Source organism: Varroa destructor, unplaced genomic scaffold (assembly GCF_002443255.2).
Source record: "Varroa destructor unplaced genomic scaffold, Vdes_3.0 BEIS01000007.1, whole genome shotgun sequence".
NCBI lineage: Eukaryota > Metazoa > Arthropoda > Arachnida > Mesostigmata > Varroidae > Varroa > Varroa destructor.
Genome location: NW_019211460.1, coordinates 25,930,868 through 25,954,577, shown reverse-complemented (window position 1 = coordinate 25,954,577; position 23,710 = coordinate 25,930,868). Strand labels below are relative to the sequence as shown.

At 40.1% G+C, this 23,710-nt stretch overlaps 2 protein-coding genes and 1 long non-coding RNA gene across 7 annotated transcripts in view; 2 read left to right on the top strand and 1 right to left on the bottom strand.

Annotated features, from left to right (window-relative positions):
- The first annotated feature begins 333 nt into the window (after positions 1–333).
- LOC111254493 (thioredoxin domain-containing protein 5-like) lies at positions 334–8,986 on the top strand. 3 transcript variants are annotated; one of them, XM_022815388.2, is made up of 7 exons: positions 340–760; positions 1,408–1,975; positions 4,586–4,675; positions 4,859–4,973; positions 5,519–5,838; positions 6,360–6,590; positions 7,409–8,986. In XM_022815388.2, exons 2-7 carry the CDS (start codon positions 1,739–1,741, stop codon positions 7,541–7,543), a joined length of 1,128 nt encoding a protein of 375 aa, XP_022671123.1. In that variant the 5' UTR covers positions 340–760; positions 1,408–1,738; the 3' UTR covers positions 7,544–8,986. The 3 variants fall into 3 exon arrangements, with proteins under 3 accessions (XP_022671125.1, XP_022671123.1, XP_022671122.1); XM_022815387.2 differs by having other exon boundaries at positions 340–832; XM_022815390.2 differs by lacking the exon at positions 7,409–8,986 and having other exon boundaries at positions 334–832; positions 5,519–5,864; positions 6,360–6,543.
- LOC111253873 (uncharacterized) lies at positions 6,271–20,203 on the bottom strand. 2 transcript variants are annotated; one of them, XR_015317989.1, is made up of 3 exons: positions 17,449–20,203; positions 11,947–17,189; positions 6,271–10,797 (listed from the first exon to the last, which is right to left on the bottom strand). It is a non-coding gene; the product is annotated as an uncharacterized LOC111253873 (long non-coding RNA). The 2 variants fall into 2 exon arrangements; XR_015317990.1 differs by having other exon boundaries at positions 11,947–17,594; positions 18,252–20,203.
- hwt (SH2 domain-containing adapter heavyweight) overlaps positions 14,688–23,710 on the top strand; it is a 103,685-nt gene continuing 94,662 nt past the window's right edge. The window contains exon 1 of one of the 2 annotated variants that reach the window (XM_022814016.2): positions 14,688–14,827. Coding sequence is in view for 1 of the 2 variants with exons in the window: in XM_086976165.1 (XP_086832291.1) it covers positions 14,743–14,827 (85 nt within the window). In the remaining variant the exon portion in view is untranslated. The remainder of the gene's footprint in view (positions 14,828–23,710) is intronic. The other variant, XM_086976165.1, reaches the window with a different exon arrangement.

Genomic DNA, 23,710 nt, shown 5'->3' with positions numbered 1-23,710 from the left:
ATTCCTAGATGAACTTAAAACTGGATTTCCCTTTTTCAAAGAACTTATTATTAGAAAGTTATTCGATATCACTGTAGCAAACAGTGTTCGCTAAGAGACATTATTTACGGACCCTTATAAAGGCCAAGATTAACCTATTACTATGATTAGCTGCAAAGATAACCGTATTAAGAATCCTGCGTGGTTTGCTATTTTATATTTTGGTAGCGAACACTGTTTCCATACAATATATTCGATTTTGCCCGCCTTGTTCTGCTTATCCTCTTCGATATGCATGGTAAACGCTGATCACCATCATCATCTATCATTTAACACATACAACGTAACTACGCGAGCGTAGCAGGCAATTCCGTGCCACTGCTGGTGTACTAGTATCGTGTTTGTCTCTTAAATTTCGGGTCACATTAAACGGTGTAAATTTGCAACCGGGTGAACCCCACACGTCGTTTCGTGTTGGGATCCCGCCGTCTGAAACAATGCTTAATGGTAGCACCCATTGTAAAATAAAACACATTGCTCATCGTCTGTACCTTTATTTACGTTTTCTACTGTAATCGATCTGGCAGACGATGGCATTTAGTTGAACACTGGATAGATAGACAAACAGACAAGGCCGGCATGTTTACTGACGTTTCTTTGCTGGTCTTCGTCTGCTACAATCGCTCGACGGACGACGAAGCCAGGCACCCGCGAGCAGCGACACTACGAGTCAGTATCATCTTCTGCACAGGACTCGTAGTGGTTGTAGCAACTAGCATAAGTAAGTTGGTGGTTAGCCAACCGCCTGCAGTGGCCGTGTGTCCGACGGACAGTTAAAAGCTCGTAGCGAGAGGTATTGTAGAATGCTATAACTTAAAGTCCGCCTTTACATTTCTATCGGAGTGAATGACGCAAACGATGCTGTCATCATATATCTGTATAAATAGATAATAGCTATTATTATTATCATCATCAGATGGTAATTACAGTATAACTAGAAAATTTGATTTTGCCGCTAATACATATGCTTCTCGTGCATAGGTTTTTTGAGTGTTGTATTTTATTTGCTCAGTATGCACCTGCTTGAAGTTGATTTGCATCCATTTTGTATCTTCTTGGTCTGCACTTGTAAAAAAACATTTAGTGAAGAATTAAAAGCAAAACTGAAATAATTAAAAGTCTAACTTCTAACGTATTTTTTAGTATGAAGTAGAATGCTAGAATATGCAGTGTTCATCGCAGTTACTTTTTAGGTTAGATCATTTTACCGCCATAACGGTGTATCTCACTAAATTTCCGTGACGCATACTGGTGCACTTACATGTTAACGCCCAGTAAAGCTAAATATTGTTGTAACAACTGGTTGTCTAAGTTAATTACCATTTACTAATTATTATTGGTGCTTCTGTCTGTCTCTCCTTGTTTCAGTCTCGACACAGGACTGCTAATTTAAACGTCACGGACAACGCTAACGATATTTTTGCTGGTTGCTACGGCAAGCGGCATTAGTAAAACGACAGATGTGATACCGGCCGGCAATACAGGCGATTTCCAAATGTAGTCAAGTCAGTGTGGGGGTTCTATCAGCACTATCTAGAGCTGCCAGTGTCTTAACTCGCTCTATAATTGCTAGTATTGTTATTCCACGGAAGAAAGGGCTCTGCGTCGTTGCGTTAGTGCTTATGCGTGACAAACTGGCTTGTAGTGACAGTGTGAACTTCTGCTGAGCACGCGAAGTTCACTCGTTGGATCAGGAAGGATGGCATGCAAATGGCTAGCGACACTACAGTGTATAGCAACAGTCGGGGTCGTACTTGCCGAAGACAAACTCTTCAAGGGCCAATCTGTAGTGAGCTTAGATAAAGCGGCTTACGAGGCAGGCATCGTTATGGATAAACCCTATTTTGTTAAGTTCTACGCTCCGTGGTGTGGCCACTGTCAACGTTTGGCACCTACCTGGGAACAGCTGGCTGACAAGTTTGTCGACAAAGATAAGGTGAGCTCGAATTGGACTGCAATGGTGAGCTAACTAAAAAGTCAGGTAGAACCCCTTAGCGACCGTTCTTGAGGCCGTTTTTAGTGTCCATCACTTTTTTATTACCCTACATTTAGCGGATGTGTTGATGCGCTTAAGGTTGAAAACTGGAAAAAAAAACTCTATTTCATATGACATTTGTATTGTCGTGATTTCCGATGTCTCGTATGCTGGTGTAAAAACGGCCTCACGAACCTAATACAGGTTCGTCCCGCACTGGTGATAAGGTACCAAAATGTTGAAGAACTTCAAATACGTTTTTTTTTCAACATTTTTTAGTTAAAATAACTATGTGGGAATACTTTGATTTTGTACTAACATTATACGTATTGTGTGCATACTCAGCCGCAGGTCATTAAATCGAAATGTTCTGCCTTGTTTGCTTATTTACGGTAGTGACACCCCTTGGCTTTGCACAAATACCTGATCGTTTATTATACATAACATGAGAAGAAGGATCTCGTTCTATTCTAATTGTTTAGCTTTTTTCATTATAGAAACTTTGTACTTACTGAACTCTAAATTCGAATTTGAAAAATTTCTTTAATAAATTACTGTTTGACAAGTAATACTTAGCTGCGTATCCCTATTTTCGTATATAATGAAAGTATATTTCCTATTTTCGTAATAATGTGCACCCAGCAAAGCAATATTACTAGAATTATTAACGCACGCCTATTAAGTGCTATTTTATCGTTGGTTCCTATATTTCAGTCTTCTTGAATTCTCTATATAATTGGAATGACTTTATTCAGATTTGTCAAAACATAAATTGTATGGTGCCGCGGCCCTGGTTTGACGATTGAACTACCGTACAAGTAGCGTTTTTCAAGTTTCGTAAATGTGATTATTTTTGTAGTATGTTGAACTTCCGTCTTGTATTCAGCGCAGTTTTAACGTCGGTCGTTTTTAACTTATTTTGATTATTTTTGACTTACTGAGCGAGCTGGCGAGCTCGAAACTTTACCCCGATCGATTATGAAGGGTACTATCTATTACTTCGATCGTGAGTTGGTCTGTAGTTCCTTTAAGAGGATCATGGATCTGATTTTATCGGGTCTATATTTAGTTCGTCTCAAAGTCGTAAGCACGAATTCGTAGTCAACACACTATACACATTTGCCGTATGAATAATTATAGTTAGCTGGGTACGATCAGAACTCTCTAGCCCAACACTCATTCTGAGTGCAACGCCAGCACCTTCGATTTAAACAAAGCGTTCCGCATAACTTAGTAAGTTTGATAATTGCTTTGAACCACTTTGAAAAAAATAATTGTTAGTAAAGTCTCAAGCGTCTAAGTAAAAACGATCGGCTTTAACATAACCGTGTTTAAAATCAGAGGTAAGGGCAAAAATCGGTTACCATCGATAGAGGAACGAAGTGGTTCTCCAATGACATGTAATACCTGACCATTAGCAAATAAAAAATTTGGATAAACAATAATAGACATTAGTTATATTTTGTTTTAAAATGTATCTGCTAAAACAAATTTTATTAAAGTAATATTCTATTTTTCAAAATATTTTGGTCGTGTAATGGCTTACCGCCATGACTACATATAGGAATTGTATTACAAACATTTTAGGAATTTTTGTGGAGACAGGCGGCCATAGTTAAGCAGGCTTGATCTGATTCACCCAATTGAAAGGTGCAGCCCGTCAGATTGGTCGTTTTGTCGCTTTTCGCGTTCTTAAGTTTTAAGACGTGCTTCGCCCATTCTCTTATATACGCATATAACAGGTGTTACCTTCGGGGGAAAAATAAACTGTGGTGTAAGGAGACCGCTGCCGGCCGTCTCGATCGATCTGACGCAAGCAGTGTCCTTGTCGCTGACCTTTTCGTGCCATGTCATTACAACAGCAATTAGTCTGTTGAATGCGAGTTCTCAGGGAGCAGCAGTTGCCAATTCAAGTTCTACATTATGTAATATAAGAAGACCTTACACAGACATACATTCGTTTGTTACCTATTCTTAACTGTTTTCTGGGATGCTTTACCTATAGGATTATTAATGGTATCGTAGTATCGCACAGCGTTTGCAGCGGTCGACGTTCGGCGACAACTGGCATTATAAATCATGCAGTGTACATGATAAAAATAATAAATTTTCTTTATCTGAAGAGGAAATCTAACAAAAAATTCAAAATATTATATAAACGAGCATACTTCGCAAGCAGATAAACGATCCGTTAACTCGCTTTAATCAAAGTATTAGGCTGCCGTTTCAGTAAAGTAAAACAAAATATAATATATATATAATAATATGATATAATAAAATATAATATATATATATATATAATATAATATATATGTTTCATAATAATGATTGATTTGTGGCTGACGCTTTATAAACAGATGACAGAATCATATACTGGCTAGCGTTATGTACCTTTTTCCCCAGGCATGCTTTGTTGATCGCCTGTGTAATTCGGAGTCAGGTTTTTTGGTAGACTGTGTTACGCATACGATGAAACCTCAAATAAGCATGGAACGTGCATACAGGACTCACTTTCGATTGGAGATAGATTATCTTTTTCTTTTTTTATCTAAACCTGCGTTTGGATTTTAGGTAATCATTGCAAAAGTCGATTGTACCGAAGAGCCCGAAATCTGTACTGACCATGAGATCCAGGGGTACCCAACATTGAAGTTCTTCAAGGTACGTAACATCATAGTAAGTCGATTAGGTATTAATCATAAATAAGCAGTTGCCGCAAACTCTTATTTTTCTTCGTCATATCCTCTGTTTGAAGTTATTAATTAAGTCCAGGCATAGAAATACGTATGCTAGCCAGAAAAATGTAATATGTTTGACGCTTACTACTACTACTAATTTCCACAGGCTGGCCAGAAAAAGAATGGTGAAAAGTACCGCGGCTCCCGGGAGTTGGAGGCTCTTTCATCGTGGGTACTCGAGAAAATTGGCTCAAAGAAGCCTGAAAAACAGCCAGTTGAAGGTAAGTAGTGTTATGCACATTTGTTTGTTCTTCGAAATAATTAAGTGTATATAGCAAAATTATTTTGGATAGTGTTCACCTTTTGTTTGTTTTTTGTACTCATATCCAAGTTAAATAGACGAATACGTTGGTTTAACTAGCTATACACAATGCGATTACGACAGAGAGGCATTCAATAGTAGTTCTGAGTAGGTATTCAGAAATTTTTATGCGGTGTTTACTTGCTTCGATGTCGTAGACAACCTTGATTGAAGCATAGGATGAATGTATTTGAATATAGTCATACGAAAATCAACAAAATCCTACACAACGTCAACTTACCTTGCTCACACAATATACACAATATATACACAATATACAAGTTCTGCTATGTAGACCCAGAACTAAGTTTCGCACACAATGCCTTTTATATATTGCTCCTATTAGAGACGCTCTTTTTAGGTGTACGGTAAGGAAAAAAATCGGTGGAGGATTAGCACTAGACAAATGCAGCTTTCTTTTAAGAGTGATAAACTTCATTCCTTTCACCTTCTGTTCACCTTCAGGGCTGGTTGAATTGACCGATGCTACGTTTGATGCGCATATTGCCAGCGGGAAGCATTTCGTAAAATTCTTTGCGCCATGGTGCGGTCACTGCCGAAACCTCGCTCCGACGTGGGAAAAGCTGGCCGAGAAATATGCCTCCTCGAAGGACGTCACTGTCGGCAAAGTCGATTGTACTGTGCATGTTGACCTGTGCAAGCGCTTTGAGGTGCGCGGCTATCCTACGCTGCTGTTCTTGCAAAATGCTGGCAAAGCGGTCGAAAAGTACCAGGGATCAAGGACTTTAGATGACCTATCTAACTTTGTCGACAAAATGGTCAAGGTACATGATGTGCCATTAATATGCGAGTACGATATCTAAATCTTCGACATATTATGACCTACTTGAGGTTTGGTTATTGATACAATGCATTGAAATTAATGATAAAAAAGCAATGTTTCCTTACAGTGTTGTTTAAAAAATTAAAAGACCATACATGTTTACAGTCTTTTAGTTTTTTTTATTTGTCCTTAATTATATTATTAATTTGGTCGTACATTTAGTCCACAATGAATAGCTATGATCTACAATACTTGGGTCCAAATACTTAACGTACTGATGATACTGTAATGGGAAGGTTATTGAACTTTATAAATTTAGCGTAAACTGACTTGTATTAGCACTCAAAAATCGTGCTAATACAAGTCAGTTTCAAAAAAATCGTGATACTTCAAAGTTTAACTGCCAAAACGAAGACCATTTGCAAGCGCATAGTTGCAAGTGCTTTAAAGCGCAGGAGGACATTTGTCCAGGATTAAATTTATTTTTTCAGTTAATCCATTCGTCTACCCACAATTTTTCAGGAGGATCCGAAGAAAGCTGTCCCGACTGAGTCCGCTCCCCTTTTACTTACGGAGGATACCTTCGACTCGGAGATTAGCGCCGGTGTTACCTTTGTCAAATTTTTCGCTCCGTGGTGCGGACATTGCCGAAATCTTGCTCCTGTTTGGACGGATCTTGCGCGTAAAGTCGACAATGCCAAAATAGCTAAAGTGGATTGCACGCAGCACGACAACCTTTGCACAAACAATGAGGTAGCAAAGCTGTCGCGTGAAACACGACGTAATATCTCTGTGTACTATGATTTCGTTCGTGAATCCAGTTCTTGTATAGTTCTCTACACTCGTTTAAGATGACGAAATACGGAAGCTTGTTTGTATTATTGTATTGAATGTTGCGAAGTAACTATTTGAGTAAAGTCATCTTCTGAAAACCTATAATGGCGTCCGACCACCTTTTTTTTTTTGGTAATATCTTTTTGCGTACCTATTTCGTTCGGTTGAATATACATACATTTCATCCCACTTGACTTAGTTTTATTTTAAATATGGTGTCGGTTACATTAGTCGGTGCCTAAGGCCTGTTACAAAAGAGATGGCAATAAGCGTCACTAAATTTTCCTATTTTTACGAATTTTGGTAAAAGTAAATGATTCACAATCCAGTGATTGGAGGGTGTATTTAAATATTCATATTGTCAATGGAGCGCACACTTTGCTGATTCAAACACATGTTCAGCTAGCCTTCATGTAACTCCTCCGTGAATCCTTACGAAAACACTCCATTTCTAACTCCATATAAAATTTTAAAAAAAAATGGCTCTCAAATACAAACGCGTTCACCGGAATTGGGCCCTAACTTAGATTTTACAGAAAAATACACTTCCCTTGGGTCGTATAACTCGGAACACATGAAACACGCAAGCAGTCCTACTAACGAAAACAATTAAACAATATTTGAATATTTGGACATCTCGTGTTCAAAAATTATTCTAACGCTGACCACATGAAGTGTTTGAAAGTTTTGAAACAATTACTAAAGGTTACGTTTATGTTTGCTTTCGAAACACGCAGGTGCAGGGCTATCCGTCTTTGATTATTTTCAAAGACGGCAAACGAGTGGAAGAATACAGTGGCTCGAGAGACATTGATGATCTGAAGGACTTCGTGGATCGGCACGCTAAAGATTCAAGCAAAGATGAGCTGTAAGAGTTCGTTAACTATCTGTTTAGTTGATCTAGATTTTAACTAGATTGGTCCAAAAGAATATCACGAGATTAAGAAGATTGAAAATGTTGGTCATAGGCATTATCGAGGAGCGGGTAAACAATTTTCTTCTATTGTTTTCGTCGGATGAAGTCCTCGATCAGTGCAACTCTTTCAGCTGGTCAAAATGTTTCGTTTGTTTCATTCATAACAAACAACCCATAGCGTGCTAGTAACGTTCAACAGTGTTTTCTAAACGCGCTTTTTTCATTCATATAAGTAGCGCGCATTTCCCTCTACCAGCGTCGCCAGTGCTAATATGGTGATGCTATCCCTATTCTACTAATTCAATTTTTCGTTTTCATATCTCCATGTGTGACGTGATAGGCAGCAAACAAAGTATATACATATGTAATACAAGCCGATCTCTGTCATCTCTCTAGTTGATAAATGGTTGTATGTAAAAAGCGTACGTCCTCTTGACCTGGGCTGGCCTACGTCGATTTTGCGACCATAGCGATTGATTGACTTGTGTATGTGTAGATAATTCATAAGTTAGAGTCGATCGGTTGGGGTAATCTAACATGACAGTAACGACACTGCTTGCGTTATTGACAAATTAAAATAGCAAAATTAAATAGTTCTTTTTGCTATAGCTATTGCGTGGTTTATACGCATAGAAGCCATCACGTGATTCCTTCCTGTACGTTTCCCGCTGTACTCGTTAATCATTAGCGTCATTCATTAGCCTGAGAATCACAAAGGAATCCATAGTATAAGATTAAAAAGGCGTGGCCCCATTGAGTTTACGTGACGAAACTGGGAGCGACTGTAGTCAGAATATACCATCGAAATATTGTGTACCGACAATAATGGCCAACTTAACTAAATTTACTTGCTTAAAATGAATCAATGATAATTCGCATCTTGACTATACCCGTATACAACGATCAACAGCACCGTGCTACACGCATCAGAGAAAATATTTTGTTGCTTTTACCTACGGATACATTACCGTTGAACGGAGCGCATTTTTACTACTATTGTCGTTTTGAAGGTCGCGCCCTTTGCGTGTACTTAGCTCAATCACTTTATAATATGTCAATATAGTATAGATAATATTATATGCTTCGAACGTAATCTTTGTAGGTAAGTGGTGTGGTTTTTTCGCCGTGTGCACGTGCGGAATTTCCTGTGATGTTATTATTTGCGATGTTTTCTGTCATACATTTCAATAGAAATAAGTTCGTGTATAGTGGTTTTAAATAATGAATACTAATCATGTTGATATTTCATACAGTTTTTGTGCATTTATGAACACATCCAAAGCTGATATTTATCAATTTTAACAGAATGCAAACGGAACGGTAGCTTATTGGATTAAAAGCTAAAAGTTGTAAAGGTTCAAGCGGAATTAAATAAAATTTGAAATAAAAAAAACCCTTATACTTGGAGAGGTCTTTCTACCTATCTGTTCATCAGATCAATATATAACGATAGATGATCGACGATCCAAATGCTTCTACCGATAAAGTGCGTCAGTCACATTATATGCCAGAGCCAGGAAAACAAAGAAGCTTATGACAGATGCGTTATCCTATGTACCCTTGTACTCATCCTTAATGTAGTAAATTGTGCCAATGAACATGATCGTCTTTCGCATTAGAGAAAGCCTCGCACAACCAATTTCTGCTATCGTGTACTCGATGATGTCAATAGTCGAATAATGATCCAAATTAAAATAGTAATAACTGAACGATTTGTCATAATTGGATGAAAGTTTGTCGAAGTTTACTACTACTACTACAGTGTATTTCATACATGATATGTTGTGGAATTTGACTACGACTGAGCAGAGCCACATCGTACCGCTAAGGAATGAAGGCGAACCTTTTCACGTAAACGTATATACCTAATACACACAATACATAAACAAATATAAAGGATACCATAATATGCATCTCATCAAATAAAGACTTTGTGTTAAACTTATTGCTAAGTCACTGCATCAGTCATTCTGCTCCATTCCAACGCGAACTGTGATAGGCACAATATATCACAGCATTAATTAACGTTTTTGAAATTCTCACGAGAAATAATTCAATACAATGAAAAAAAGTAGAAACCGAACGCTTTTTTTTTTCCTTTCGAAGGCATCGAGCTGAGCTATAACTTAGTTATGCTAATGTGGCGCTGTTTACGCTTGTATCTGAGTTCTTAAACTAAGTCTTAGCAAGCGCTTTTTACTCTAACTGGCTCGCGATGAATCTATAAATTCATTAGATTGCTTTTTGTCGCGGTGAAGCACTGTCAGTTAATTAACGGTTATGCCTCGGACACGTCGCAATTATGCAAATATCTCTGATTTGCTGTAAGTTCTTTTTTGAGTTTGGTAATCTGTGTCGCGTACCTCTGGCTACCGATCACAAATGATAGGATAAGCATTGTATAAAGGTGGCACCTTTCATTTTTCTTTTGAATTACCGTAAGCCTCTTTTCCATCTTTATTAGTTCCTCGGTTTCGCATTTTCTGTACGAAGAGTTTTACCCCTCGTAAGCAATGTGGATGCACGTGGTCCAATTGACAGCTCGCAGATAAGCCGCTAATCGTTCGTAAGCGGCCTAAAACGGTGTAATTGCCATCACTATGTTATTCTATGGTACGACTCGATCGATAAATGCGTGTTTTTATAGCCTGGTGTCTTCAACTGATTATAATAAAACGGTCCAATGGAAGGGAACCTAGATGGCCCTATAGTGGGACGTTACTCCTGAGCATTGAGAGGGTTATCAAGCAAACTCGTTAAAATAGTTGTCTAAAGTCAGCGTGCTTTAATCGATCACTTCTGCCGGTGAGAGTTGTTCATACCTACCGCAATATCACCTATAACAGTCATGCCGTTTACTTTTTATTTTCGGTAGACATTCTCCGCAAGCGTCAGCACGCGTTTCATTTGTTGTTATCCTGCTACTGTTGGCATTTCGGCAGCGTTGCTGCCGAAGGCAGCGATAAAGATATTTATGCAAAAGCTGCTAATCAATCGAGAGCCTACCGCCTACATCGTATGGCTCACAATATATATGTATAGATAGATGTGTGTATTTAAGTTACAAAACTCATGTATGTTGCGAGATCTCCTTGGCGAGGTGGTGCGATCCGTACCCAACTCCACCTTGCTTCATCACAGAGCTGACGGTGCGAGCTTGCGGCCAAATGAACCCTTCACTGTATCTCTTTTTCGTTGTCGTATACATGCCTGGACAAACCGTAGAGCTTTTTAGATATAGATGACGATATTGGTGCAAAACTAAACAATGTTCAGTCAACTCTATACCAGAACATTTTCAGGTTAACTTTCCCGTTTTTGTAGAATTTCATGTCGTGAAAATTATTACATTACTCGTAATGCTTAGCAACATATATTCATGGCTCATGGTGGATCTCAGATATTATATTTTCTGGGCTAGAAAGACTCGCTAATCTCCGCATCGAGTGAGTATGATTATGCTTCCGCATATCAAAGATATTGTGATCAAGAAGATAACGTCTTACTGAAGACTATAGATATGTATACTTTTCTTTAACCTAAGTACGGGTACATTGTTAGTACTCTTCGTAAACAGTCGCGATTATTTACTGCCGATAAACATCGGTTAATTGAACCCTGGTTATTGCCATGTGGAAATATCACTAAGTGAAGAACCTGGTTTAAGTAATCACCAACAATGGCACTGAACAAACCTATCTGTTTCTGACCTCCGTGCAATAAGGGTAGTAATAAGGGTAACCTTAACTGCGTTGCTTCTAACTTCTTGTCACACTTTTATCATATTTGTTTCATCATCTGTCTCTCTTGGATATAAAAAAATTAGTTTTACTGCTATCATTCTAAAACAATTCAAAATCATAACGAACTTCACAAGATTCAGATAATCCATTTCTCGATTTGTAATTAAGTTCGCGCCCTTTTTCTGTGAAACTTATTACCATAAGATACGTCTTATTACTCTTTTTGTAGAGCGGTCGTGAATTATTACGTCGCTATTCCGTGTAGAATTCTATTTAATATCATCAGATTATTGGAAAGCTTCAGATTGCCCAGTGCTAAAGCAGTTGCATATACTGCGAGATGTCCAACATCTGTTTAGCTGAAATCTCAGTAAAAACGTTCATGACGTATGCTAAATGAAAAAAGTGATTAAATAAAGAAACAATAAGATTATCTAAATGCTAAGGCTGGCTTTCCTTTCAAGCCTCTGTTAGTGGATGTTCTTTGCATTGGCCATACCTTGTGAAAGATCTAAAGCAAGCAGACTTGAAAGAAAAACTCATATTATTTTATTAGCTTTTTGCAGCTAACCTTAAAAGTAATGGCAGTTCTTGTCATTCATCGAGTTTTCCTTACTTGTCAACAATGTTTCTCTATTTTCCGATAGAAATTTCAGCGGCATGGCGCGATTGTCTGATGTGCAGCTCCCTCGGTTCGTTGTCACGGTAACCATCAATATGCGACCATCGCTGGTTCGGATTTCAACGTTAGCAATCGTTATTAATGCACATTTCAGAGGTGAAGGAGAAAAGTCAAGTTAAGTTCACCAAGACCCACAGATTGTATAGCTAACGATTAGTGGAAAGAAACATGGTTGATCATATTTCACGTCGGGGCTGATATTTCGTAACGTAAAACCTGCCTGTCACAAGTTTCTATTAGAGACTGAAGTGGGTCCAGTTTTATCATGGCCTTTTCCTGGTTGCCCTCTTGGCTCAAATCCGGGATGATTTAATATAGAGGGAATAGAAAGTAATAGAAACTAAGCCCCGGATCAAAATCCTTTACTTTCCTTTGTAAGTGGTGATTTGACGCAGTAGCACAGTGCTGTGTTGTTGTCTGCACTGTCTATTCCAGAGCCTGTAATAACGCAGTGGTAATTTTTTTCTATTTGCTTCGCGCGGGTTTTCTCATCTGACCACCAGATGGCGCCACCAATCCCAGACACACCCACTGCGTTCATGCTTTGATTGTGTATCGAAGTGCCTATTTCGTTTGTTTTGTAAGAGACAAACGCGGTTATAAGCTAGGTGAAACCGTGCCTGTAAGGAAGAATGTTCCTTGTTTAGCAGTGCGGTTATCGTGTCAACAATCATGACTGCTCTCTGTTCTCGTCATCGAATTCGTTCATCGTTGTTGCGAGCGTTTTCCGTAGCCGGCCAGTTGGCTAATTAGTTCTCTACCCAACAAAGATCAGAACGTCAGTGGGTGAGCACATCTGCAACAAAGTTAACTCGGAATAAGAGCAGAAGTTGCAGCATTTTTTTGTGTGGCAAAACAGAGCTAACCGAAGAACAAGTTCGCGCAGCTGCATCATCGCCTCTGTCCAACCAAAATAAACCTACACTTCAACAGTAGATCTGTACTACTAATATTAGTAATACAGGTTTCTCTTGGCTAGTCAGATCTTTTTTCAGCGACTTGACAAACCCGCCAAAACACAAGGGTGCCCCTCTCTGATCAACTTCGTAGGTTTTCCTGAACAGCTGTAAATTGCGCGGCGCGTTCAGATTTGGCATAGTTTGGCATTGACCGGATACGAACTCCGCGCCACCTTCGAGCGCCAAGCAGCGTCTGCACTCTCTGTCCAGCAACGATCATCAGCTGTGAGATAGAGAAAGGGATAAATTCGACGGTCTAAAGCGAGCCATGCTGTACCGTACTCTCAGTCGTATTCGTGGTGGGAGCGAAAGATTGTCGTGTCTACCCTCCAACCTGAACTGGCAGAGGTAGTAGCAGTTCTAGGGGAAGTGGGGAAAAGAGGGGTGAGGGAGAGGTTTGGTTGGTTCGTGTCTGGATTTGTTCCCTTCGTATATCTAGCTCTGAGGGGGAATATTGTCGTGTGCAGCGCCTCTAGCTGGAGTAGTGGAAGAACGACGCACACGGCTTCAAAACAGTAGCAACGACGACTCCGATTCCATTAGTGTGGAGTTAACTCGCCCAGCTTACAGCGGGTGGTGTAGGTGAGCTAAGTGCTAAGAAGTGCAAAACGACAGTAAACGAACGATGCTGCGCTACTGTATACAGAAGTAGAGCAGCAGTCGCCACTGCCGGCAACTCGCGTCGATAGTCAGCGAGCGCCGGTGAAAAACAAAGCGCACACACATATACACCCAGTTCTCGGACAGACAAAGCAGACTCCAGGCTACAACTAGTATTTCCCAGTTGACACCTCTCTTCGAAGTCCAACACAAATCCACTGTTGTTTTATGTTGCGGTCTGCATCACTCGCCTGTGTGGCCAGATTCGTTTGGTCAATTGGCATCGCTGATGCTGCTGAAATAGTAGTTCAATTAATCGAAGCCAGCTTCTCGTGGTTCACCCCATAGTAGCAGGATGGCCTGACGAATAGAAAGTCCATGGAGCCTTGTGTGTGTTCTCCCAACCGCGAAAGCTATATTAATATTATCGTAGTCACAATAGAGTAATATAATATTAATAGAGTCAGCAAAAAAATATAAAGCTGTTACACTAAATAATCAAAGTACATTCGGACAACCCTGTGACAGAGGTGCTAATGTTGTATATCCGATTTCGCGATAAATACGCGAAGTTCAGGTAAGCTTGCTTAAGCAATAGAAAAAAAGGAAAAGTTTTTGTAGCAGAGTAAACGAGATCGCAGGAAGTGCTTTAGATTGCTCAAAACTTTCAGCGTATCGTCTATTGGATGGTTGAAAATTTTCGAAAAACGCCTGTTCAGTGAGTCAGCGTTATGTTACGTTGCTGCTAATGCTGCTGTTACGTCGCGTAGTGACGATCGTGCTCTCGTGTAAAGATTACCATAAAGTCGTAGAGTGCCGTGCGGAAATATGTAAAGTGGCAAGCAACGTTACGGACCGCACAATTGGACGTGTCGTGTAGAACAAAAGTAGTCCTACAGACTTCGTTGGAAAGGGGCCCTGGACTAATTCGAGCTATTACACAAAGGAGATCCACTGGAACATATTGGGCATGCGTTGTGTTCAATTTGTTAACACAAAACGGTCAGACGTAACGGGAGCGGAGAGAGGTAGACGAAGCAATACCTGCCGATTTCGACCTTGCCAACCATCGTCGTATGTGTATATATTACACCTATAAAGAACCGAAAATCAGCCGACTGCAGAAGGTCGAAACGTAAGCCGAGATAGAAGAGGAGCCCCCCTACCAATCATGTCAAAACTACTTAAGCATTTCAAGATTGGCAAAAAAGCAAACAGCCCCGTCAATCATGTTGACTATCAGTATATGGGGTTCGGTAAGTATTGTACCTTATAGATATAAATCATACTCGAAACCAACAATGGGTCATGTGCAAAAATTAGATTGAATCCCAACCATAATCAAGAGGCATGTAGAAACAGCAAAGATAAAAATTCAATTATGTATATTTTTTGTTAAAAAGTAAGTTAGAAATGAGTGTGCCTAACAGCACCAAAATGCGCAGAGTGCATAAAGTAGTTGCCTCTCATTTCTGAATCAATCTCCCTACACATAATAGTTCGTAGTAGTATTTAGTTCTGTTCTGAGCGAATATTATGTAAAACGCCGTAAAAAATATATTTTCTTTTTTAATTTTATAGATGATTGTATGAAATTATTCGATGTACCAGAGCTTGTCGTCGCACATTGGCGCCTACTAGCTACTGTATATAGATATAATATAGCATGGGCTATGGCGACACTGGCTAACTACAATAGAGCCTCGTAAAACGGTAGTCAGTCTGTTAAATAGCAATATAGCCGTAGATGCGTTGGGTAGAATAAACTGATATTTTTTATATGTATGGGACAGTTGACCTGAACCATCCGATATAGCGATCAAACATTTTTCTCGTCAAAGACTTGCCTTATGACGCGTGAACAGCGGCCCTATTGCCTGTAGGAACTCTCGATCGCATGCCAATGACATAAGTTAGAAGCTATACCTTTGTTTTGCTGGCACCCTACGCACCATTAGATTGCTTAGTCGTCAATCGGGAATCAACATTACCATAGGAATGTACTTGCCAACTGTAACTCAGGCCACCCCAGAAAAAGCCTAATATTGTTAACGTGGATTTTTAGCAGTACTTGACAATAGCTGCCACGTCATACAATATAGACGTTATAGAGCTAATCAAAACAGAGCCGGCTGGACACAATCGAACTCGTAGCATGGAAAACGTCTAGTTATCATTCAGGTAAATTGTATAAACAGACGTCCGTATTTCACTCCAGCAACACATGTTGATTTGCAAGATGGCCCAAATTAAAATATCTGATAATAGTTCAGCGCGGTCCGTTTTGTGGGCTATATCATTTCTTCTCTCCTTATTTTATCTCTATTTTGTAAATAAAAACGAAATGTGTTTTTTTTAAAAACTTGGGAAAAATACAGTTGATTAAAAGAGCTTTTTATCTACTTGAGGATTTCTTGAATACGTGTAATGGAACTTGCGTGTCAGGTCACGATAAATGGAATAGAACGTCGTTGTGAACCGAAATATATAGCTGGCGTGTACGCTACAATCAAGCTAACTACAGCATTTTCGAAAGTGCCGAGTGGCAACCTATTGCAGATTCAGTCATAAAATTTGAATCGTTCTGATCATTGCCTTTAATAGGCCTATGGCGTGTGTCTAATCAAAACGCGTAAGCACACATGCATACATGGGTGGGCATATTGGCAAAATGGTTGCGAAGAGATTACCAAAGATCCTCGGTAATAGCTGCTCCCTAGTACGGCCAGTGATACTGAGCGCAGGTGGTGAGTTTAGATTTAGCGATCAGCGACTGGAAGCAGCCTGAAACCTCATAAAAATGCTTTCGTTTCCCGAAATGCTGAGGGAACTGGAGTTGACCTCGTTTGCGTACGGCGAAATTTTTGCAATGAGCCTGACGGCTCTATTACTCGATGGGGCTCGGTGTCATTCGTCGATCTACAGCATCATTGTACCTAAGTTACGATAGTTATGCCTTGACCGTAGACCTACTGCTACCGCTATCGATGAACTCTGACTCTGATTTTAATATTACTACACCGGGTACGAAACGATCAAATGTAAGTCGTAATCGAGCGTTACTGCAAGATGCGCGGACAAAACAGCGATATCTGCCATCCCCATAGGAATTGCGTATCGGGCGGTAGCATTAAGCCAAAAGTCAAGATAACGCATAGATGACTCATTGTTTAATGAAGTTAAATGAAAAACGCGGTGAGTAAAATAATCTGGTTATGATTATTTCGGGGACGTTCGTGGAACTTTTGGAGCGAATTTGGAAGAAGCGGGATGGCGGCGCGTGTAACAATCAAATCCGGTAGTTATCTTATTAGGATTGACCTCCTATGACCTGAGCGTCTTTTATCACTATGGCAACGGCGCACTATACTGGCAAACATTTGTTAAGATGATTAGCGATAAGGTAGTAGTATAAGATGATAGTAACTAATAATGAATATTGGGATTGAGTAATTGTTAACACTTAACCTCTTATGTGATAGGGAATGGTACTACACCAATATCCGGCACTCTCCCTTCTTGTACACATCTTTGCCATGCCACTGCCATACGTAATGCGTACTTTATATTTGTATCGAGCTTTATCCAGCACACATGCACCTTAGTTGGTTATAGGTCCTATACAAAAAAAAAGTAATTATATGTATACATTTAATATACCATTATGTTCTCAAAATTAATTTTGCATTAAACGCATACTGTCATTTATATACGTGCAGTATAAATGGGCACCTTCTTAATCGTACACTATTAATCCATACTTTTGTCCCATACTATCGACAGGTTCAGTCATGTGCTTTGCAAATTATTTCTAAAGTACGGGGATCATACTTGTGTTATTTTTCAAAATCAAACTTAAACTTAATTCGGTACAAACCTGAATCCAGAGTGCGGATTGGCTGTCGGTATTTAATTGCTCAGTCACGTAGCTACAGTTATACTTGCTGTTTTTTTGCCACCCCATCCTCTTCCAAATATGGTAATGCATTGCCCGAACTGTGCCGGTACCGTTGACCCATTATCCTATTTTTTATATCGATCACATTTCTTAGGTTCGATCCTCAGTCATATTGATTTAAATCTTCAACGACCATATGAGTTTAATCAATGTTAACAATCTACAGCCCGTGTATACGTTATAGTGTTTCGATGGTGATATATTATCTAATATGCAATTGAGAACGGTGCTAGCCTCCATCTAGATAATACCGCGTGTTGATCGTATTTATATAGAAACATCATATGTGTGCAAAAAACAAAGTATAGTCTAAACGGTGTTCCAGTTTTCGTTACTACGATTAGGCATGTTCATCTTTTCAGCCACTCCTTGACGACATCTTCCCTTCGATGCGCGTACCCTTCGATCCATTCGTATACTCATGTCTTATTGTTCTGAAAACCCGGACCACCATTCATGGTAGCTTCTATTTTTGAGTTTACCATCTTCTCATCCGGTTTCAAAAACCGCTACAAATTAATAGTGGCATAGTTTGTCAAAACTTTTTTACCGTGATCCAAAAAGTTTATTCCCTTATCATTTTCAGTTGTTTTTCGTGTTTCGATTATTACTGTTGAGTAATCTTTCATATCCAGTGCACATAATGTAAGCGATCTCGTATAATAGTCAAGCTGGTTTCTTGCTAGATTGTTAACGATTGACGTCTGTGTGCGCGTGCGTACCTGACTATCTGTCAGTGTCAAAATGGCCTAGATCACCAAAAAGTTGTACTATTGCAGCGGCTGCATCCGCAACAGCAGATTCCGAAGTGGCAGATGGTGTCTATGCCAGATTTTGATCCTTCTTCTGCACGACAACGGGCAACGGCGACGAGCAGCACGTCCTGTCGTCAGATGCTGGTAGCGGGGCTAGTGCTAGACTAACTGAGCAGTCTCTGCTCCGCCTCGGCGATACAACCGTACCCCAGCACAACGACGAAGTGTTCGTCTCTCACTTCGTCTCACTCTGTTTAAAACGTCTTCACATAGCGGCAGAAGTCGCAGTAGTAGCAACAACAACAGAAAGTACAGCAAGTGCCAGCGGCTAGAATCAGTCAGCGCCCGATAACAACGAGGGTACCAGCAGCAGCGGCTGTCTACTACTACTACTACTACTGCTGCTGTTGCTGCTGCGACTCGTGCTGCAAACCTCGCGCGAGCACCATGAAAAGGAAAAATCTGCCGAACGAAATTCGCTGCCATCGTTATGTTGTGACCGTTGAGGTTTTTCGAAGTCTTCGCCTTTGCACCACTGAAATTGCTGCTCGTGATGCTTTTGCTCTTGCTGCTGTGGGCAGAAAGGATACAGATTCAACCGAAAGGACTGGGCCGAACTTCTTCGCTTCGAATTCGACACTCCTTAATCTAGTCTAGCTTGGCCCAGCCTTGTCTGTTAGGGCGTTGTGTTGATTCATTCATTTGTCTCGGCTGACCAGCCAGCGCTTCAGAACAGCTTCACTATATATTTGAAAACTCTCGATAACTCGTAGTTCTTGTTTTCTGGGGGCAGCCGAGTGCTACTGATGGGAACACGTCGTGCTTAGTTAGCATGCGGTGTATCCTAAGGACGCACGACCACGGTAATATAATAGGTCTATATGCTAAGTCAGTTGAAACAAGGGTACCATTTAGCCTACTCGGGCTATGGGTATAGACCCTTTAAGTTCATGGTAATGAGCACCAGGTGACGTCCGGCGAAAAAGCCAGGTCAAGCAGCAAAAAAAGCGCGTCTCCTAAGACAATCTGTAGAGACTAGGAAGAAGTAACCGGTCATCGAGATTCGATTCAGTGGTTTGTTGAAGTTTATGGAGCACGAGGTTTATTCAATTTTAGCGTGCCTCGTAATATTCTACATAGGAGAACAGTTTACTCTGAATGTTACTTTATCGATCCAACAAATGATAATTTGTTGGATCGATAAAGTAACATTCAGAGTATTGTTCACCCTTCACTTTGTTCTAATGCCGAAACCCAGTTTTTGTATAGGTGAAAAGTATAAAGGTCAATATCGAAAATTTTAGGCCACTTTATTGATCTTAAGAAGCGTACACAAGTTACCATATGTAACGTGTCGAAAGCGTGTCTGCGCGCAGTGACGTCAGCTGGCAGCAGCCGTCACAAAGATGCACACAGGCCTGTGTCTAACAGATCAGACAGCCCGGTCAGGTATGGTCACATGTTTAGCGAAACAGCAACAGTGACTGAAATTCAAAAGGGAACAACGCAGACAACTTTCGCGCATATATTCGTATGGCTGGGTGGGTAAGAATGCCTATTTTTTAACGCTTACGAAACGCCGTCGGAAAATGTCGGAAATTCATTGAGGGAAACGCATCCGCTAATGGCAAAAATAGAAAAGGAGATACGGAAAACCGTTTGACATGTCCACAATACCGCTGTTCTTGCTGCCGTTCTTACTGTTACAGCTAGAGAGGCAGTGTATGGCGAACGGCTCAGGTTGACCTAGCCTAGGCTGACCCCATTTGTGTGTCTCGTGAATAAAGAGGCAGATGTATGCATGCTGTGCGAGGAGCTGTTCAAAGAACTGCAAGACGAAGAGCTTGACCCAAAAAAAACCGACAGAAAGAAACGATAATAACCGTAATTAGAGCTAGATAACTGACTACTGCAAAAAATATCCGACATATACATATGTCGGATATTTTTTGCTTCTTGACTCTATTGTGAAATTTAACCATTTAGTTGAGCATACCATTGCTAGTAACGCTATGGCATCTTTGTGCTGGGTGGCGAGTGGTAAGGCACCCCCTAGTCATAAAAACATAACACATTATAGGTGAGAAGCCAGTATCACTGTTAAATATAGCATGTTTTAGCTATGTTTTTACATCAAAATATTATGCGACAATGGTGTTCAATTAAGGGGTTCTTTAAAAATATGAGGTTGAACTTGGAGCAGGCGCGTGTGGGGGCGCACACTTTTCATTTCTACCCTACGTAAATTCCCCAATCGTTGCTGAGCAAAGCGGCTACAACGTAGCACCAAAATGCATAGAGCTCATGCAGGCATACGTTATTTGTGAGGGGGTGATACGTATATCTACAGTAGAAAGTAGCATTTAAACAACGAGTCTTCTTGTCAAAAAAGGTAGAAAGGTAGTAGTTGTGGTTTTGCGAAGTGCCTTAGTTTGTTAGGTATATTTCGGTGGCTGATTTTTTCTTCGGCTCTATTGAGTCCTTCTCAAGTAAGCCACGAAGTGTATTCGTAAGTATTTTAGCCGCTTCTGCTTCTGCAGTTTAGTTGTTGTCAGACCGGTTTTACGAACAGACATAAGCGTGTCTTTAAGAATGCATGTTATGAGCCAGTGTCGTCTTTCGAATTGTTTACGTCGTTCTGTTGTGCGTTGGCGAACTCTAGGCGATGCACATTGGACGTGGCCTATCTATGCGTCGTCTTCCTGAGGACTTGGCCTTTTTTGTTGTTGTTTCGCCCTAGTAATTCGTTTAGCCTGTACAGCTCTGTTGGAAACCCAACCACGTTAGGATTTATGAATACATATAGGTAATCAAGAAGGAATTCATAAATTTATATTCAGCGAATATATTGCCAGATATTCGTAAGGAAGTAGGTGATCAGTATACTCATTTTAAAATATTAAAATATATATTGTGCATCGTACCTGAGGATTTAAATGAAATTGTCTAGAATCCGGAGCTATCAGTTATCATATAGTAAGTTCTCATATAGGAAGTTCTGTTCCTGGATTATTGTCATATTTTCTACAACAGCAAGCCGGCCTTATACATCATAATCAAGTTTTTAGATATACTCCTAAATTTATGTACAAAATATAAGTTCTTTTTTAATTAGTGAACCTATAGATCATTATGGGTTCCTATTGGAACAAATGCTACAGCTTTGAATGGACCAATTATTGGTTGGTCTGAGTATGTTATGCCTAATGATTCTACTCCAGCTACTCGTAAATATAGATGTATAGATTTAAATGTATAGTATCAGCTGTTGTAATGTATGCTAACTTTTTTACCTATGCTTCTAATACTAAAATTGAATTCTTCGTGGGATCCTTTTTTCAACTTGATATCGGTACCGATCGCAGATTGTGAGGAGTTCATTTCATGGAAGCCATCCATAAAAGTCGTCTAAAATGACCGTTTCCTCCTGTTGATAGTTATGCCACCATTGAGACCTATTCTTGTACTATACCCTGCCGGTAGAAGCAATCTTAGCAGCAGCCCTGGATTTGCCCGTACGTGTCGGACCATAAAGGATATAAACAGGCGATCGAAACTTCGTAGGCCCAACTGGAACCAATAGATTTCGTAGTTCATATAAGCCTCTATGATACGTAGAGGGGTGTAATTTAGCCACATCAGATATGCTTTTTTTTTGTCATGAAGAAGAGAATTAATTGCTCCTTCCAAGTCGCTTCTATGGCCTTGAGATATTGATGTTCCGAATTCTTGAAAGGAACCAGACTTCGAGCAATACTCCATCGAGCAATACGATTTTCTGTTCCACGTGCAGCTTCGAAATGAGAGCAAGCTGGCAATTTAGATTTGACAGAGTTGAAAGTTCGGGTGTACTATACCGAACATACCCTTAGAGGTGAACAGCGCCAGTCGCAGGAGGAGATTCGTAGCCGACAATGAGGTATCCATGGTTTCCGAGTCCAATGAGTCTTTCTATGTTTTCAGTTGTGTAGTTGTTGACTGTAAAGCACCAGCGAGCGTGTCGTGTTGTGATTTGTATTGCTTTTTATACAGCGAAGTGACTGCTTAGTTTTACCAGTCATTTCGCGGCATAACTTCTCAGCATCTTAACAGGGTGCGTGATGGACGGAGCGGCTATATAAGCAGGATCTTTTCAAGTGGTTTATCATTTTATTGCAAGCACCCGTAGCGATAACATCGGCTATTGAGGCAGACCCCCTAGTTTCTATCAAAAATGTTTCTACAGGAAACGCGAGCGTTTTCCTGTGCATGACGGTATTCACAATAGGTTCATGGGTGATTTTTGAGCGGAACTATTTGAGTAGACGGCGCTCGATTCTTTTAGTTGTGATAAAACTTTTAGGTGTGTACAGCAATAACAGAAACAACCAGAACGAAAATTTAACTGGAAAAAAAATGTTACTAAAAATATAGAAGCAGGGCTATCAGCCTGACAGAGTGCTCAAACGAAGTGATACGTGAATAGATGAATGTATAGGACACTAAATTATAAATATTACTTGGGTATGATCGTGCGTTTAGTCGTATTTAGCACCAAATATAACACAAATTGATGACTGCGCGATATAAGACTGCATACTTGGGTAGTTGCTGGCCGTTCGGGCATTATTGAATCATAATGGCTACATAGGGAAAATATAGGTTTATCTGTTGTCTCAAGGAATCAATAAAAGTAAGCGGCGATAGTGTGATGATTTCCGCTAACATAGATAATTAAGCACTAGATAATTAAGCAAAATTTTTTTTTAACAAGATGATTAAGCGTATAGCATAGCCCACTACGACATCAAAAATGGATCAGTGTCTTGTATTGAATACGAACGTGTTCAATATCTAATTTTATCATGAAACGTACAAAAAAAAAATAGAAGTATATACGGAGCATAGTCTGTTTCGACATTGCACTGTTATATTTATATTGGCTGAATTTTTTTAACGCTTTCAGTTGTTAAATGTGCTTTTTAGAGGGCTTCTGTACGATCCGCTCAATTGCAACACATCTTCTGTTATCAAACGCGACGCCATCTTCAACATTATTCAGAGTATTTGTCATAACTGTGCAGATACATACGTACGTACTTATTATACAATGCATATCAGCATGGACGCAGCACGGGCCCCGGAGCATCTGTCCACCCCCTCCCCAGTTGTCCTCAATATCGATTTCTAAACTGGCTAGCGCTAGCGATGTTAACTCCATCGTTAGGTGCCTATGTTACTATACATCCTGGTTGTCTCGAATCGTTGCGCTGCGCCGTTGCTTATGACGACTAACGCTATCGATTCGAAACAATTGCCGTTCCCACGCCAGCGGCGAGCAGCGACCTCTGCTGGTAAACAAGTAGTATGATCGTTAATGACAGTGGATCGGGCGGTCGACCGACAATTGGACATGAGCAATTTATAGGTCCAGTGACCGAGACGGG

Coding starts and splice junctions, on each gene's coding strand:
- LOC111254493 (XM_022815388.2), top strand. CDS start 1,739: ATGGCATGCAAATGGCTAGCGACACTACAGTGTATAGCAACAGTCGGG. Junction 5,839..6,359: donor TTGTCGACAAAATGGTCAAG/GTACATGATGTG, acceptor ACAATTTTTCAG/GAGGATCCGAAGAAAGCTGT. Junction 6,591..7,408: donor ACCTTTGCACAAACAATGAG/GTAGCAAAGCTG, acceptor CGAAACACGCAG/GTGCAGGGCTATCCGTCTTT.